The 17,145-nt window shown below is 36.5% G+C and overlaps 1 protein-coding gene across 4 annotated transcripts in view; it reads left to right on the top strand.

Annotated features, from left to right (window-relative positions):
- The window catches only part of TMEM2 (transmembrane protein 2), a 44,559-nt gene extending 27,768 nt beyond the window's left edge, over positions 1-16,791 (top strand). For all 4 annotated transcript variants that reach the window (XM_015280343.3, XM_004949164.5, XM_046905669.1 and 1 more), the window contains 15 exons: positions 549-618; positions 3,214-3,342; positions 4,391-4,479; positions 5,929-6,060; positions 6,588-6,623; positions 7,327-7,482; positions 7,592-7,769; positions 8,249-8,464; positions 9,163-9,371; positions 9,876-10,061; positions 11,243-11,462; positions 12,000-12,098; positions 12,974-13,122; positions 13,831-13,937; positions 14,567-16,791. In XM_015280343.3, the coding sequence (XP_015135829.1) occupies positions 549-618; positions 3,214-3,342; positions 4,391-4,479; positions 5,929-6,060; positions 6,588-6,623; positions 7,327-7,482; positions 7,592-7,769; positions 8,249-8,464; positions 9,163-9,371; positions 9,876-10,061; positions 11,243-11,462; positions 12,000-12,098; positions 12,974-13,122; positions 13,831-13,937; positions 14,567-14,763 (2,173 nt within the window). In that variant the 3' untranslated portion in view covers positions 14,764-16,791. The remainder of the gene's footprint in view (positions 1-548; positions 619-3,213; positions 3,343-4,390; positions 4,480-5,928; positions 6,061-6,587; positions 6,624-7,326; positions 7,483-7,591; positions 7,770-8,248; positions 8,465-9,162; positions 9,372-9,875; positions 10,062-11,242; positions 11,463-11,999; positions 12,099-12,973; positions 13,123-13,830; positions 13,938-14,566) is intronic.
- The last annotated feature ends 354 nt before the right edge of the window (positions 16,792-17,145 follow it).

Below are 17,145 nucleotides of genomic sequence, written 5' to 3'. Positions count from 1 at the left end.
ACCAGCTGCAGTAATTAAACTGCTGATGATCGCTTGACAATATACAGATGGAATGTTTTTTTTTGTATATGGTCTCTACTGAATGTGGACACCTTAAATGAAGTTCACATGGCAATGCTTTTTAAAGAAGTAAAATCATTTGGTCTTTTATTAAGGAGAAAACAGGTTGATTTATAACAAGATTTGTTGTGTCTTGTGATACTTGATAAGTTGATTTTTTTTTTTTAAGGCTGTGTCCTTATTTCTGTGTAAAGGTACCAGTACCCTTAAATTGTTACCCATAGCTTGTCTGCATAACACTAGTCTATTGTAGAAGCTTATTAAAACAGTTTGTAGTTGTAGTGAGTGTCTGAGGTATCCTGAAATATTTTGCATTGAAGTTTAAAAACAAACAAACAACAACAACAAAAGCCTTAAATGTGTGATTGTGTGGGAAGTAGTTACGTTAGACATTAGTTAAGCTTTTCTGGCGATTGCTATGAGAGTGAGTTATTTCCGCAGGGGCTAGAGGTTTTCCATAGTAATTTCTTTTCTGAATAATATTTCAGGGCAGTTTCAACGTTCTGGATTTCTCATCCCAACAATCATCTTATAAGTAATGCAGCAGCAGGTTCACAGGTAAGGCACGTGGATGTAATTCAACACAAACTACTTGTGTGAGTCGTTCACAAAAACATAACATAATGCAAAAATACATACATTTTTCTTTTTTTACTTGTGAATATTTAAGGTTGGCAGCGTACTGGCATTACAACTGCAGGCTTTGTCGATGTGGATTAGACCTCTTCCTTTTTTTGATTAGTAGATCTGTCAGTGGTCTCAATATATACGCGTAAAAACAAATACTTCTATTTCCAAGATTTAGTGTATTTCCTGTTAATAATGTTTCTGTACCTTCTGTAGGCCCTGTCATGTGTTTACTGTTTCACTGCTCTGAAGGACTTTGTTTTTATAGCTGTAGTTATTGAAATGAAAAATAGTTCACTGAATAAGAAAGTGCAGAAAACCTTTTGCTGTGTCTATCTTTTGTCACTAGCTTCTCAGGAGTGATCGCTGATAATTTTTTTACCAACTGTGAACGTTTTATTTTTGCAACCCTTCTTCAGTTCAACTGCTTGCAGAGTAGTGTTGAACAGTTCTGTGCAGACTGTGGAGGATTGGCAGGGGTCTGTTCTGCTTTTAAAGCAGATGAGAGGCTGAGACATGGTGGATTGTTCTAAACGGGTCAGTGGCTATAGGAAAAAAAGACTTTTTGATGCTGGAAGTAGAATGTGGGTGTGTTAGCATATTCTTAGGCAGGAAGTGCATAGCACATTGTTAACAATAGGACAAGACTGAAAATATTTAAATGTGTTGAAATGTCTGTAATGCAGAAAATCACAAAACTTCTTATGCTGCTTCTTGTGAGCCTTTAATTTTTTCTTTTTGGGGGGGGGGGAGGGGAACTTTCTTCTTGTTGACTATGTAATGACTGAGAAGGGCCTGACTACACTGACTGAATAAAAACAGTTCTCTTCACAGCAGTGTATCCTTCCACTGTTGTCTGTCTATATAGCATTGCTTTACCTGGTTTAATGTTGCTGGCTAGGTTACAGGAAATGGGTTGCTTGATCAGGTGCTTATTTCATGATCTTCTGTCTCTGTAGAGTTTCCCTTCTTCTCTATAGTAGTGTGCGTTGTCAGAGTGTGTCTGTGTAGGTTATGAAGTTCTGCCATTCTGATATATATGCCATTGCATTGGCATGAAGGGTCTGTCGCTTCAATTTCAGAAACAAAATGCTTTCAACTGTCTTGATATCAACACTGCACTGTTGAGCTTTTGTGGGTATAAAGTATAACAATTCACAAGCAAATAATTCCATTACTCTCTCCAACTTCTTTATTACAATGGAGCCTATTGTAAGGGTGTATCAGCAGTACTTAGTTCTTTTGTTTCAGCTATATATGAGAGAGGAAAAAAAGCTCTTTTTTTTCCCCGAGTGCTTACAAGTGCTTAAAGAGCTTTTAAGTTTATTAAACTCTTTCTGAAGCATTAAGATGTGTTTTGGATAAAAAACTGCTTCATTTTGCCAAGCACAGAACTGTATTTAATTATACGTGAAGTAAGATTTTGGTATTTTATTAGTGGAACATATACACTTTCTTTGGAATTGTTAATCACAGAAATGTTGAAGTATGTCATCATTACGGATGGGAATATGTTACTCAGAAGCAGAATTTCCAGGCTGTTTGGAAAATGAGTATACTCTTGGAGTGATTTTTAAGCTAGAATGAATTGACTCTATCCATATTTCTTGAACAGGAAGGTGAAGACTATTTTTCATTATGTGGGACATACAGTATGTGGTATCTTTTTTTTCTCTTTGCTACTTTTGTAACACCTTGATACTCCTTATGCAGGGTTTTTTTGTTGGTTTTTTTGTTTTTAATTTTCAAAGGGCACAGAGCAAGAATGCAAAGTTTTTTGTATCTGTAGGTATCTGCTGTATGAGTGCTGTTGCTGAACCACCCCTTTTGAACCCAGATGTGGTTAGAAAAGGAACTTCTATGGGTCTGCTTTGGCAGATAACTCCAGCTTCTTTAAGAGCGAGGATGTTGAAGTGGAGGAAATGAACAGATGCTGAAATTATTACTGCATGTTATTGGCACAGAGCTCTGAACTGGCTGGGCTTCTTGATGTCCCTATTCACTTTCCTGAAAGTGCTTGTGTTTTTTTTGGCTGTCATTGCATTCTGATGTGAATAAAGATGAACAAATCTTAGAGTGTGGCAGTAAGGAGGAGAGGAAGACTTCTGAGTGTTTTTCTGTAAATGGCCTGACTTACTAACAAACAAAATAAAATTGATTATTTGTGTAGAAATGAAATACAGAGATCACAGAGGAAAAAGAGACTTTTTTTTTTTTAAATATTAAAGGACCTGAAATGGATGGCGTTAAGTGATTTAACTGAGAAGGAAACAATTTTTAATGCATCTTAATCACTACAGTGCAGCCGTATTTGTGGTCTTCTTCACTGCGGAATACCTTGGAGACTATTTTGATAAATATACTCCACTGCATACGGTTGGTGTGGGCTGTGCTGTTATTTTCTTCCTCATTTAAAATATCCAACACCTTAACCATATACTTATTTTGTGATTAGATGTGAATATGTCAGAAGTGATAGTAGTATCAGACTCTCTTCTAAGTTACGTTATCTCTACTCATTTGCAGGATGCTGGAATATGGTATTTGTTCCACAAGATTGCTACAGGAGATTCTCATAGTTTAGGCATTGAAACAAAGTCAGAGCTCACACCCCTAGGAATCTTCTATAACAACAGGGTTCATTCTAATTTTAAGGTAATGTACAACCTCAGAAAAAATATTGACGGTCTGCATTTGTACCTATTTTGTACTAGGATTTGTCTGCTTAAATTTTAAAGTGCTTAAATGATGGTTTGTTTGAACCGCGTGACTCTGTCTAGGTATTACAGAACAGTAACAATGTAGTGTAATACATAATAATATAATACTATAATAATAATATATAATACAGTAATAATAGTAGTGTAATCAGCATGCCCGTTGCTTCGTGTCACATCTGAAGCTGATTTTACTTGACAACTGGGTATCTGGGATACCAAGAAATGATGCACTGCATTGTAGTAGTTATAAGTCCGAGGCTGTGGAGCACTTGTTCAGACTGGAATTAAAACACAGAGAATACGCAAGTGCAAGTTACGTAGTTCACTATCTTTAAGCAAGGATAGCTGTTTGTATGTAGAAAATCCATGTTTAAAGAGCTGCCTCCAGGAGTAGGCCTGAGGATCCACTCATGTAGCAGCATTCAATTCTGAAGATAATTTGGATCACAGTATTCATGCTGGATTATTGAGATTCCAGTTGATGACTGTCTGGGCAAAAGTCAGCTTTAGTAGTGAGAACAGTTGTGTGTTAAATTAAAATACAAAGCATTGTTTCACAGCACTATCTATTTTTTTCTCCATTAGTAGCATTTGTGAGAATATTTTGCATTCACCACAAGGTTGGCTTCCAAATTTTTGAGAAGAGCATCTGGAAATAAGTGTAAAACCTCAAATAGTTAGATGTGAAAAGATTCTAAAGTGAACTTCAATGGTTTTCCATTACTTTTTTTTTTATCATTATTTTTAACTCCAGGCAGTTATTTTCCTGGGATTTTCAGTTCTTGTTCCAAATTTCCATGGAGAGATCCTGTTTCTCTCTTAGGCCAAGCTGAAAGATCTGAGAGTCTTTAATAGAGTGTATTACATGAAATGTAATCTTAACAATCTAGTATTTGCTGTCTTTTCAGTGTTGGACTGTATGAAATTTCTTCTCACTCCCTCCTTCCCCCCCCCCCCCCCCCCTTTTTTTTTTTCCTTTAAAGGCTGGTTTATTCATTGATAAGGGTGTTAAAACAACTAATGCTAGTGCTGATGATCCCAGAGAATATCTTTGTTTGGACAACAATGCAAGGTAAAGAATATTATCTTCCATCTGAGTGAAAAATAGTGATGTTTTGAAATTTTGTACCTTCACATGAGGAACAAAATTTAAACCACTATAAATAATAAATGAGTAATAAGTTCCCTTTCTTTTTCCTAATCTGTGCATCTGTTTGGGAGCAACAAAGCATGGTTTGCCTGAAGGAACTGGCTTTTTCTTTCCGAGCCCTTGGCCTAGGTAGTTTTCAGACTGTTAGAAAACATAATTTTAATCATGCTCTGCTGTTAAGCTTACAGTATTTTCTGGAATTGCTACTAAAAGTTGGGCCCTAATTTAAAATCTGCTTCTGATCTATGGCTCAGTTTTAATAATTGTTAGGAAAAGGCATACCAGCAGTAAGTAACAGATTCACTTGCCTTTCCTACTTATGAATGCTTCTTACTATGCTTTCTGGGCTTGGCGGTCATGCTTCAGTTGTAAGTTTTTACTGAAGATTATTTGCTGGGATAGTACAGCCAACCACATTATCTTCAGCTTATGAAGTGAGAGAAAATAGTGGAGAATCTGGGAAAATTTCAGGTTATCCTGTGTAAAGTGACAAGAAAAATCAATGTTTTATTGTGACAACCAAGAACTAAGATTGAAGATACAGCTATAAGATTATTTCTGATTCAGCTTTCTTTAGGATGAGGATAGGTAAGTGATAGCTGCAGATACAAAAAGGAAAGTTTAGGATTTGGTAATACTTGATACTTCCTGCATTGAGAACTAATAAGTTGTTAGTTATGGCTGTGACTTTTTAATAGAAGTTGTGGCATTTTGACAGAAATCCTACATAGGTCTTGTGCATCGCCATCAGGTAGTCAAGAACTTAAGAGAGGTAGAATGCCATGTGAGAACCTATAGCATGTTGGCAGAGTATGAAGATGGGATGTAAAAATTTGAATGGATGAGATGGGGTTCGTCTTTGACAGCAGCCAGACAAATTATGACATGCCTTGCCCTCTGAATAATAAACATTTATACAAATCTCCAGCCTTTTGTGTCTAGTGCAGTGACACACCTGTGTATCTCTCAAAGAAACTTTAATTCTCTGCATTAAACTGTGACGTGAATGCTGAAATAGAAGTGGGGAGAGAATACTTTGGAGAGGGCAGCGAGAAAAAGCAGAAGAAGAAAGGAGTTGCAGATCAATTAACTTGGCAAGATTGAGAAAAGTTCTTTGAGAGTTACTGGGAAAGTCAAATTTTAGGTTCCCTCTAAGTGGCACACGGAAGATACTTTTCTGGAAGTAGATATCTATAGATGTGTATGGTTTAGGCTTCTCTCAGTCCTGACATAAAGCAGAATTGATTTTTACCTATCAGGTGAAGGTGCGTATTTGTCTTCCAGACTCTCTCAGCCCAACATATTTGACCCCTAATAAAACAAACAGTATTTTTATATCGAACATACTTTTTTTTTTTTTGTCTGCTACAGGTTTCGTCCTCATCAAGATGCAGACCCTGAGAAACCCCGAGTTGCTGCCCTGATTGATGGATTAATCTCTTTCAAAAACAATGATCATGGTGCTTGGGTCAGGGGAGGAGATATCCTCATTCAGAACTCTGGGTAGGTATCCAGAAGCAAACAACTGCATGTTGTTAAGAAGCCTCCCTTGAAGCTGTTTTTATGAAAACATACTGCAGCAGGGTTATAGAAGAAGGCTGATGCTTAAACCCGGGAACTCTGTGTCTTCTAGTACTTTTACACCAGCCCGTTGCTTTAAGTCTATATACGGTTAGATGAGAAACTATCTTAAACGAGGAAAAGAAACTACAAAGTAAAAAAAAAAAAAAAAAAAACAAACAAAAAAACCAAAACTGAAAAAGTTGATTGGGACTACTAGTTTATATTGAGATGTCTACATTTTCTTTGAAGCTTCCAGGTTCCTGCTTAAAATATGAAAAACTGTATTTTCTTTCTGTTGTTTTCTTCTTTTAAAAACAGGATTTTTATAGGAATTACTTATAAGTTTCTTGATTCTATTAATGCAAAGGTTTTCTTCAGTGCATATCATGATGTATTCCTAGAATATTTTATTACAGGATAGTCCACAGGATGTGGTTGAAGCTTGATTTTTATGAACTTTCTTTTAGGTTTGCAGACAATGGAATTGGTTTGACGTTTGCCAGGTGAGTACTTAATTAATGCTGTGCTTTCTTAACAGTTTAGAAAAACATCATAGATAAGTCTGTCAGTAAAAATTAATAGGTATACTTTCATAAGGCTATATTTTCATTATTAGGCCTATTTCCATTTCCAGTGGTGTAAAACGTATTAAGGCTGCAAATTGACACGTCTGCCAAAGTTTGCTCTTTATTCAACCTGTGCTTTCTTTACACAACAACTTGCTACCTTTTCACCAGAAGGGTTATGTTTACACAGGTATATTTGGTATGGCATGATGCCTTGGGCAGCTTTGATTTACCTCCTGAACTGTTTAATGCAAGTAAAGGGGAATGAATGAATGTTCAGAGTGGGCAGAGCCTCATTTCAATGAAAGGAAATCTAATACCTTGGGTAGAAAGCCAAAACTACTACTGCTTAGGTTGTGACAAATTGGCTCTAGAATTGCGGAAGTGGTCTGTAAATAAGAGTGCTGCTCATTATAGGGAAATAGAAAATGTAATGTACAGTTCCACGCAAGGATTTTCACCTTTTCAAACAGTTAGAATGTTAATGATTAAATTTATTGTTCTTTATATTACAAATAAGAATACGAACTGCTTTGTTTTATGAAGACTATTACAGAGTAGGAGTAGGACCATGCCTTGGTGTTTTAATCTACTGGAGAGTCTTGGCGAAAAGCTTTAATCTCTGACATTGCTTTTATAGTGATGGGAGCTTCCCAAATGATGAAGGGGCCAGCCAAGTGGTATCCGAATCTCTGTTCATAGGGGAGAGCAAGAATTACGGGTTTCATGGTGGTCAAAATAAATATACAGGATCTGGAGGAATAGACAATAAGGTGCGCACTCTACCTAGAAATCGGTAAGTACATCATGAGTGAAGGAACTTGTTCCTCAGAAATGTATATTCAGGCTTAGGCTTGTCATGATTTTTGTTACAGGGTGCTGTAAATATTTGCTTTTATTAACAGGACATTTCCAATTAGAGGTTTTCAAATTTATGATGGGCCTATTCACCTTACTAAGTGCACGTTCAGGAACTTTGTGCCAACTCCAGACAGATTTACCAGTGCAATTGGTTTCTTGATGAAAAATCCTTGGCAGATGACACCAAGAAACAACATTTCTCTTGTGAAGTTTGGTCCAAATGTAAGTTCATTACAAGTTTTATTTTACTGTTGTGGGTAGATTAGTTTTCTTCTTGCTTTATTTTAAATAATCTTCCAAGAGCCCCTATGGAAAAGATGTTATTTTTTTGCGTGCAACCCTACTCTGATCGTTAGAGATATTCTTTGTCTTCCAGACAAGAAAAATAATGCATAGCATAAGTTGCATTAATTATCTCTTTTTTGACTAATGACAAAACTGAAAACAGATTTTGTAAGGTCTGGTATATCTTTGATAATGAATTTTCAGTTGCAGTTATGACATATTAACACAAAAGCAAGAGCTGGTCCGAGCCTACTAGTGAAAAACAAAATGTTTGCTATGCAAGATTGCATTGCTCTTGCCACAAATGTTTTAATCAACTCTTCTCAAATTCCTCCTTTTTTGCAGGATTGAGAGTATTAGTCTGTATGTCACCTGGAGAAAAAGAAATATGTATGTATTTTGATTGTTGTTGACAGGTTTCTCTGAAAGCCTTCTTTGGAAAACCTGGTCCCTGGTTTGAAGAAGTAGATCTGGATGGTGACAAGAACTCAATATTCCATGATCTAGATGGTTCAGTGACTGGTTACAAAGATACATATGTGGGCAGAATGGATAACTACTTGATTCAACACCCCAAATGCATTAATAACACAGAATGGAATGGAGTGATATGCAGTGGGACCTATGCACAGGCTAGTACTCTGACTTCTATTTGAGACACATCTACAGTGTGAACAAAGTGTGTGGAAGAAAGCAGTTTTTAAAATACTTTTATTTGTAAATTACAATTTTCGGCCATTTTTGTGTACGACATTCCATTCAGGATGCAAAGTGGATTGCAATACTTGTTGCAAGATAAAAAGCAAATGCATATGTTGGGAGTATATATACCAGGAATTCCATGTTGAAGTCCTATCTGTTTTGTATCAGAGCCACTTTCTTCTGCTGGAGTTTTGTGTTTTGTTCACAGAGTGGGCTTTAAGGTTTACTAGTTGTTGTTGTTACCTTTTTCTTATTGGAGCACATCTTCTGAATATAGATATCATATAGGTCTGATTCCTATTCTGTATGAGATTAGTGAAGTACTGTTTTGATGCTGTGCTTTCCCCCTTGCTCCGATTTTATTTATTTATGTATTTAATTTTTTAAAGACAGGCAAAATCTACAATAGTTTTTCAAATCGGGATCTTTTTTGAAACAAATCTACTGTAGTGAAACAGCAGGGGGTTAGACTAGATGATCTCCAGAGGTCCCTTCCAACACCTACTATTCTATGATTCTGTAATTGCAAACCTCAAATTGCAGCAGTTCTGCAGCCTGTTTTTCACTGTTTCATTTAATGTTGTACTGATTAACGATTTCGTCTTTCCTCTTCCTTCATATCATGTAGGTCTATGTCCAAACGTGGAATGGACAGAATCTTTCCATGACTATTGTACGAGATGAGTACCCATCCAATCCCATGGTTCTTAAAGGTATTAATCAGAGAGCTGTCTTTCAGCAGTACCAGCCAGTAGTGATGCTTCAGAAGGGCTACACAATACATTGGAATGGAAAAGCACCAAATGTCACATATCTTTACCTCATCAACTTCAATAAGTACGTTTTCTTTCTTTCATATCATTGAGCTGTAAGGTAACAATGAAGTAATGTCTTGCAGAATTAGTGTGCTGAGAGTTTGTAACTATCAATGAGAATGGATTTTTGCTTTTATTTTTATTTTTTAGTTACAAATATTAAAGTATGAAAAGCAGGAGATGAACTAATAAATATGCACCTAAAGTCAAGCTTATATTTAGCGCAGTGTCTTTAACAAAAATCATTTGGAGAAGAAAATATACCAAAAAGTGAAGTTTGGCAATAGTTTACTGTGCTTGATCTTACTGTTAGATAAACTAGTTAAATGTCTGAAGCATAAAATGAAATGTTTTTGAAGGATGTACTAGTTACTGTAACAATTAGTGAAGGAAAGTGGGGAAGAAGGATTGCAGGGTTAGGAAGTTTTTTGTGTTCCTTTTAATTACGTTTTTGGAGTGACCTGTGTGCTGCTCATTGTCATCTGAACTGTTCCTATGGTGAATCATACACTTGTTTTCTTTTCAGGAATGACTGGATTCGTGTTGGACTTTGTTATCAACCTAATACTGATTTTACTATAGTTTTGGAAACCTTTCAAAGGAAGTCATCTGCTCTGTCAAGCAAGGTAGAACGCTACACACCTGTATCTTCAATGCTGGAGCTTGAAAAGAATCGATCAGACAAGAAGTTTTATTTTGACAACAGTACTGGGTAACGCCTTATTACTTGCCTCTGATGAAAGATTTTAACGTGATAATAGACAACGTGATAGCAGTGAAAGGAACTGATTGAGACACTTGTGCTAGAGGAAAGCTGTTACAAAAGGATTCCAAAGCCTCTTTGAAAGAATATTGTATGTGACTTTGAACCTCTAAAATACAGTGGTTGTTATGGGAATACATTCCCAAAAACACTGCAGTTACACAGATATTTTCTATCCCACATCTAGGGAAAATGTGGTATCTACAGCATTGCAAGACAATTCTCTGCAGGAAGTAAATTCCCTTCTTCAAAGAAAATTTGTACATTCTTGTTAAACTTATGAGAACTTCTCTGTGACAAGGCTGTTTTGGAAACCATATAATCCTGAAAATCCACTTTTAGCCCCGTGGATAGTATTTAAAAGTCCTAGTTTCCATTTCGAAAGTTTTCCTAACGGAGGCCAATGAGATCCTTCTGAGAGGTTTAAGATATGGTCAACATTTACTGAAACTGTCCTACATACATCACTTGTGTGTGTTAGAATTTTGTTATTTAATGTGGAAATAAATGATTAACACGAGACTTTATTTCCTTATCTGGAAAACGGGAAGATGACTGTAGCTTTCTCAAGATAGTTTACGTTTCCTTTGTCTAAGAGCTACAATGGTAACAGCAGTTACCAGTGATAACAGTTAAATATATAGTAGAAAAATTATTGGCCCCTTTGCATTGGTAACACCCTAAATTGCATTTCCAGGTATTTGTTTAACGTGCAGCAGTGTAACTACATTGTCCAGTGCTGGTAAATACAGCTGAATATCCAAACAGTTGTTGGTATCTATAAAGATCTTATGGAAAGTGTTTATGCTCTACAGTTTGTTTTATTGTTTCCTAGCTTCCTGGCTCTATTTTGAGGAGTGGCTATTCTTTTCAAAACATATGCATTCATAGCAACATCTCACTTAATTATTAGAGATTTCAGATGTGTCAGTAGAGACTTTGTAATTCTAGTAAACTGTAAGTATTTTGAAAAAGATTGAACAATGGTACAGAAGTAAATACTGTAGTTTTCTACTTTTCATGATTTTGAGATTTACCTGGTAAGGTTTAACATAAATGCTTATCTTCCTTGTAATCAATTTATATTGTCCGTCTCTCCTCCCTTCCCTTTTTTCTTTTTGCTTGCATAGATTATTGTTTTTATTTCTTCAAGCCAAATACAATAGGGATGGTCACAGTTATTGCTCATCTCAGGGATGTGAAAGGATCAAGATTGTGACCAAAGATTCAGCAAAAGGGGTCAGTAACTGCATGGCAAAAGCTTACCCAAAGTACTACCAAGGACCAGCTGTCATAAAGCAGATGCCAGTAAAAACTACTGTACCGTGCACAAAGTGTGGCACAACTCAGGTAAAAGAAAATAGACAAAAACTTTTATCATCTGTGTAGTCGGTGTTGTATACTACTCGTGTTAAAGGCATAGTTTCAGTTTTTTTCAGCACAGAAACAGCACCTGCCAATTTGCAGTACTCGTTATTTATTTCCTGTGCTCAAGAAGGCAGGGAGGCTCTTGGAGCATGAAGGAAAAACACTGCTCCATATTTGTGCTTTGCCTCCTGCTCTACGTGTGACAGAGAAGACATGACATAAGTAGAGCTACTCTGTCAACTGTGTACCATGCAGGAAAAATTTCCTGCAGAGATTTGTAGTTCAAGGCATGCTATTGGCCAACCTTTTCTTCTTTTTTGGATTTTTCATATTAGTATAAACTTGAAATTACATTATGTTTTCTCTATACAAGATGAGAAAAATACTGGAATAAGGTGTACTAGACTGTTCATATGTCATATTACTTTGGAGTATGAGCTACCTGTTGCAAAATATGACATGATAAAGTGTCAATGACATATGCATATATGTACTTAAAGTGTTCTGTTTGATATCCAGATGGTATTCACCAGCGATCCTCACAAAAACTACCTCCTTGTGCAGATTAATTTATCTGGTAAAAATGAGTTAAGCGGAAGTCAGCAAGCATTTATTTCAGTGAGTATTTTTTGTAGTTTTCTTCTATCTTTCTTTCTCTGTAGGTCTTGGTATTGAAACAGTTGTACTGCCCTGCATAATGCTAAGCTCATTCTTCTTCACCAGCATCAAAATTGTTCATTCATGGTTTAGAAAACAATCGGTCAGAAACCTGATCTTTTAATCTCAGAAAAGGAAGCTCCCAACTACTCCTTTTGTATTCTAATTGCAAATCCTTTGCAACTGGAGAGAAAATTGTACCAGAAAGGAAGAACTTAAAATCTTTGAATTCCTGATGAAGCCTATGTAGTTATACATTTATTGATAGCAGTTATTTTTTTCTTTTTTTTCCCTTTTTTTTTCCTTTTTTTTTTTTTTCAGATAGGCTCACACCACAAAGCTTTAAGTGACTTATGCTCTGCAAGGTCAGTGTGTTAGCTTGGTTGATACAATGAAACTTAGTTTTTTAGACAGAAAAATGGCACTTGAGTGCAAACTTCTACAGGAGTCTTGCTGTACCTAGAGCAGTCAGAGCATAAAGGGACACTGGGAAAAAATTGTGCATCCACAGTGAATGGTTAACTATGCTATTGACAAGAAGTGCAGATGGTTCATTATCTGAATGTTAGTTTCCCAAAACAGGTAGTAAATCTCCCAAGTTGTTTACTGGTCTCCACACTGAAACTGATGATTGAAGGCTCCCATGCAAGTTCAGAAGTCTCACTCAAAGTTTCTCCTCAAAGGGAGGAAAAAACAAAAGAAAGAAAGATGACAGTGAGAAGTGAGCATTTCTAAGCAGTGCGCCATTGTACAGATGAAGGTTAACACTGAGTGCAGTAAAACAGCAGTTGAACTCATTGTAAATTTATGATTTTTTTTTTTTTCCTCCCATACAGGTCAATAACACTATGTTTTCCTTCAAGGATAATGGTATACTCGTTGTTGTAGTTGATGCCTGCACTGGCACAGTGTCAGGAAATCATTTATTTTCCGGAGTAGACATTAAGCGTGTAGGTGGCTATTTAATGTCTGGAATCCCACAAAGGTACGTTTAATGACTATTTATTTCCAGTATGTTCTGCAGGCTGTATTTCTGCCCTCTAACAAGAATTTAATAATGTTTATGTAACAACACTGAAAGTGAGCAAAATGTGTATTGAAGTTGAGGAAAAAGGAGAAATATAACATAACTTTGCCACTCACTAAAATTCTCCAGTGTTGCCTGCCTTTCACTTCAAAAAGAAACTGAACCTTATGTAGTAGCACCTCTTTGCTTAAAAGAGGAATACCCTTTGCTTCAATAAGAATACTTACGGACAGTGACACAAACTATGTGACAAGATGTCCTGCTTGGGTTAAGAGTGACTTTTGTCCGGATCCAGGGTGAAAAATATTGATGTTAAAAAAAAAAAAAAAAAGATAGAAAGTTAGTGTAAGGAAAATCCAATTTCCAGTATTTTAATTTTGATTCAGTAGTTTAATTATTTTTTTTTAATATACAAAAGTCACTGGAAATCCTTATTTAAAGGGGTTTGAGTTAAAGTTAGGAGGTGTATTTTTAATGTTTTTCCAAGTGTATGCTCTTCTAGATACTATTTCCAGAGAATGTTGTCTTATTTCCATGTACAGCTTTAACATAAAAACTCTTCAGAAAGTGGGTTATAAAGACAACTAGCTGTAAAAGTATGTAGCAGAATACCAGGAAAACTTCACAGTTGTAACTACGGCTGTCTCTGCACTGTTTCTGTTGCAGGTCTGTAGTTCTACTGAGCACAAGAGGCAAGGTAGAAATTCCTAATAACTTATCAGACGCCTTAAAGTGCTTGGGGACAGCCAAACCGCCTTACCTTCAGAGCAACGGTTGGTGAAATTTTGTGCATTTCTTTGATGTCAATTAGATTCCCTCTCAGTCTGCGCATTTGTCTGCATGGTGGATTTCTCATGGGTCCAGACATCGCTTCATGTCACCCAGAGGAAACACGTATGAAGCATGTTGCAAGCAGGGAGGTGGCTAGCAGTTCTCTGTAACTTCATTATAGAGGAAGCCTGGGCTTCTTTTCCAAAGCCTTTATGTTATGTCTCATGCAGTAAATCTGATGGACATGCACTCTACTTCTAAACAATCCCCTGTGCCAGTCCAGTATTTCCTGTTGCAATTATGTGTTTGGTATTTTGAGGAATAATCACTTTTCACGGATCCCATTGGGCAGTTCTCATCCCTCCGGGGCTGTGGCATCAGTTCTGTGTGAGGGAACAGTTTTTATAACTGTTGTGATGGTTCTGTTTTCAAACTGAAGATTTTAGAGAGTTTAATCCTGAATAATAACTGAAAATTTTTGAATTGATGTATCCCAGTTTAGTACATGTGTCACTAAGACTGCATCACTATACTGAGTAAATGGCAGGAGGAGGATTTTGTAAGTGTTCCCCTCTTTCTGACCCATGTGTTATAATTGGGCTCCTGTAACACTGCACTATTTTTGTTGCAGGAAGTGTGGCCTTTCTGGGCTTCAGAGGAAACTTTAAGCCATCCTGGGTTAAGCTGTTTACCAGTCCTTCTGGTCATGAGCTAATTCAGATAGAAAAGTATATTCCTTTGCAACTGGAAGAATATGGCTGTACCAGAGCGATCAAGAGTCGACGGAAAGACCTCGACCTTCTGAAGAAGGCTACAAGATCTCATTAAAGACTAAGCTGTACATAAAAACTGGGGGAAGAAAATGTGAACTAACTTATTTTTAATTTATGGCATTTTAAACTGTGTTGTTATCCAAGGAAATCATGTTATTGTCTGACAGACGTTTGCCATCATTGACCGCTTGAATGCCAGTCTGTGCACCTTCTAGTTGTACAAAATATGAAAGAATTTATTAGTATTTGTATAAACAGGTTTCAGAGATCTTTCAGATGTTTGTATTTACTGTAAACAATTTTTTTTTTCTGTTTAATACTCCTTTTGTATTTAAGAAAGTGTTCATAAAAGCCTTAAATTTTTGATAGCCAGTGTTGGAGTGCTATTTGGATTACTTGAAAGATTGACAGTTAAGTCTCTCTAAACAGCTTGAATTGGTCATTCTAACTTAGTTTACTTGCATTTTCCCTCTGCTGAATACATGTTTTCCTGAGAGTTTATTTATCAGTAAGTTCATTTACATTCTCAAATTACTTTTCCAGGCGTTAAAAAACAATTCCTCTTGAGCACAACTGCAAGCATAAGGAGTTTTAACTGCAGTAAATTTTTGATTTGCTGTACGAAAGGTGGAGAGGGGGGATTCGGAGACCTAGCCTGGGGCTGGGTGGGGATTGTGTACTGTGCAACACAGTTTTAACAAGGCCATGTGTAGCAGTGTGACAGCAGAAAATGACTACCATTCTTCAGGATCACTGCTTACTACTCGCTCCAACAGGAGTCTGTAAGAGTTACTTCATCAATTAATTTGTCTGTTAAGACTGGGTACAGCTGGACTTTTTCTTTCAAAGCTCTTAAGCAGAAAGGCAGAACTAAGGAACTTCTTGTTCTCAGTTTGTTATGAAGTGGAGCTTCTGTTCCTCCTGTGATTAAAGCTATCACAGCTCTAAATTTTGAGTGGAAGGTGTGCTCAGTTCATTCTGTCATGCTATCTATTTTGCCTTAACTTTTGATTCTTTTTAACATAACCATGTTGATAACTTCTGTTATTAGCTGTCTTTGATTTCTGATGGGTTTTGTTGCAATTGTTCGACCTTTTCTACAGGTAGTGGGGAAATTGTTTAGAAGAACTGAGATACAGCTGCCCATTTTCATGATTCTAGTCTTTGAAATTAGATTTCAGAGACAGTAAAGATGCATTTCATAATAGGGAGCAATAGGTGCCACAGAGCTGAACTATATATATGTAACTATAGTTCTAATAAAACTGACGTCATTTCTTGTTACTGTACGTGTTCTCATTCATTCTAGCTGTTATTATATATGTACCATCCGGAGATGCTTTGTGCTTTGAATTTAAAATGGAGTGGCTGTTGAAAATGAACTGTTCACTTGTCTTCTCCAAAGAAGTTGAAAAACTGGGGATTTTTTTTTTCTTTTTGTGCTTTAAAGGAGAGGAGGCACAGTAGCAGACCTAATTATTCTATTCAGTTAAAATATGCTACCTCAGTGCTACCATTAAACTGCCTGATCCTAGGTAAGAAAGGAGGGGGAAGGAGCACAATACAAGAGATGGAGATAACATTCAGATGACTGATTTTATTTTTATTGCAAAACCAAGCCAAATGGATGATTATGAATTTTGCAGTTGTTTTGATGCACAGTTGTTAAAATGCTTAAAAAACAAAAAGTGTTTTGTGTGTGTGGTAAATTTTTAAGACTAGCTATAATGTTTGGTATTACTAATGCAGGACAATGTGATTTACTTGCTCTGAGTGCAGTAGGATTAGTGTCTGGGGATTGCAATGTTCTTATGACTTCCATTGTTCTGATCTGTGGGTCGTGCATAGCAGAGAAATGCCTTTTGGATAGTGACCTTCAGGCTTCTGAAGTTGGCCATTGTTTGATATTCTGCTGTTCTAAAGCCATCTTTTGTAAAACCTGTACTTGGAAACCTCAAGGCTACGCCAGTATAAGGAGTACTGATGGACAATTGGACCTGAAGTTGAGATGTCATCTTTTGTGTGAATTTAAGCGTTTGATAAATAGCGTAAATAAATTTTTACATCTGACAAAGCAATAAAAGCTTGAGTCTCTTCTGTTCTTGCATCAAGTAACTTTGTGTAATATATGTTGTCTGAGCACTGCAGACCGTTTTATTTCAAACAGTTTAACTGTGTGGTTTAAGGTGTGTGTTCTGCCCTTCAAAGGCCAAGTGGGAATACTAGGAATAGAGCTGCAAACAGTTACAGAACCTATGGGTTCTGTAAGCACCACTGTAAAGCCTAACAAAAAAGTTTTGGGTTTGTTTGTTTGTTTGTTTGTTTTACAAATAATGAACAACAAAAAGAGTATCGAGGAGAATTTCCATCCTCTATTGGATGTGGTGGGAAGGATGAGGTACTCAGTGTCTTCTTTGCTTCTTAACAGTCAGACCAG

The sequence above is a fragment of the Gallus gallus genome, chromosome Z (genome assembly GCF_016699485.2).
Source record: "Gallus gallus isolate bGalGal1 chromosome Z, bGalGal1.mat.broiler.GRCg7b, whole genome shotgun sequence".
NCBI lineage: Eukaryota > Metazoa > Chordata > Aves > Galliformes > Phasianidae > Gallus > Gallus gallus.
This window is presented reverse-complemented; position numbering and strand designations above follow the sequence as displayed.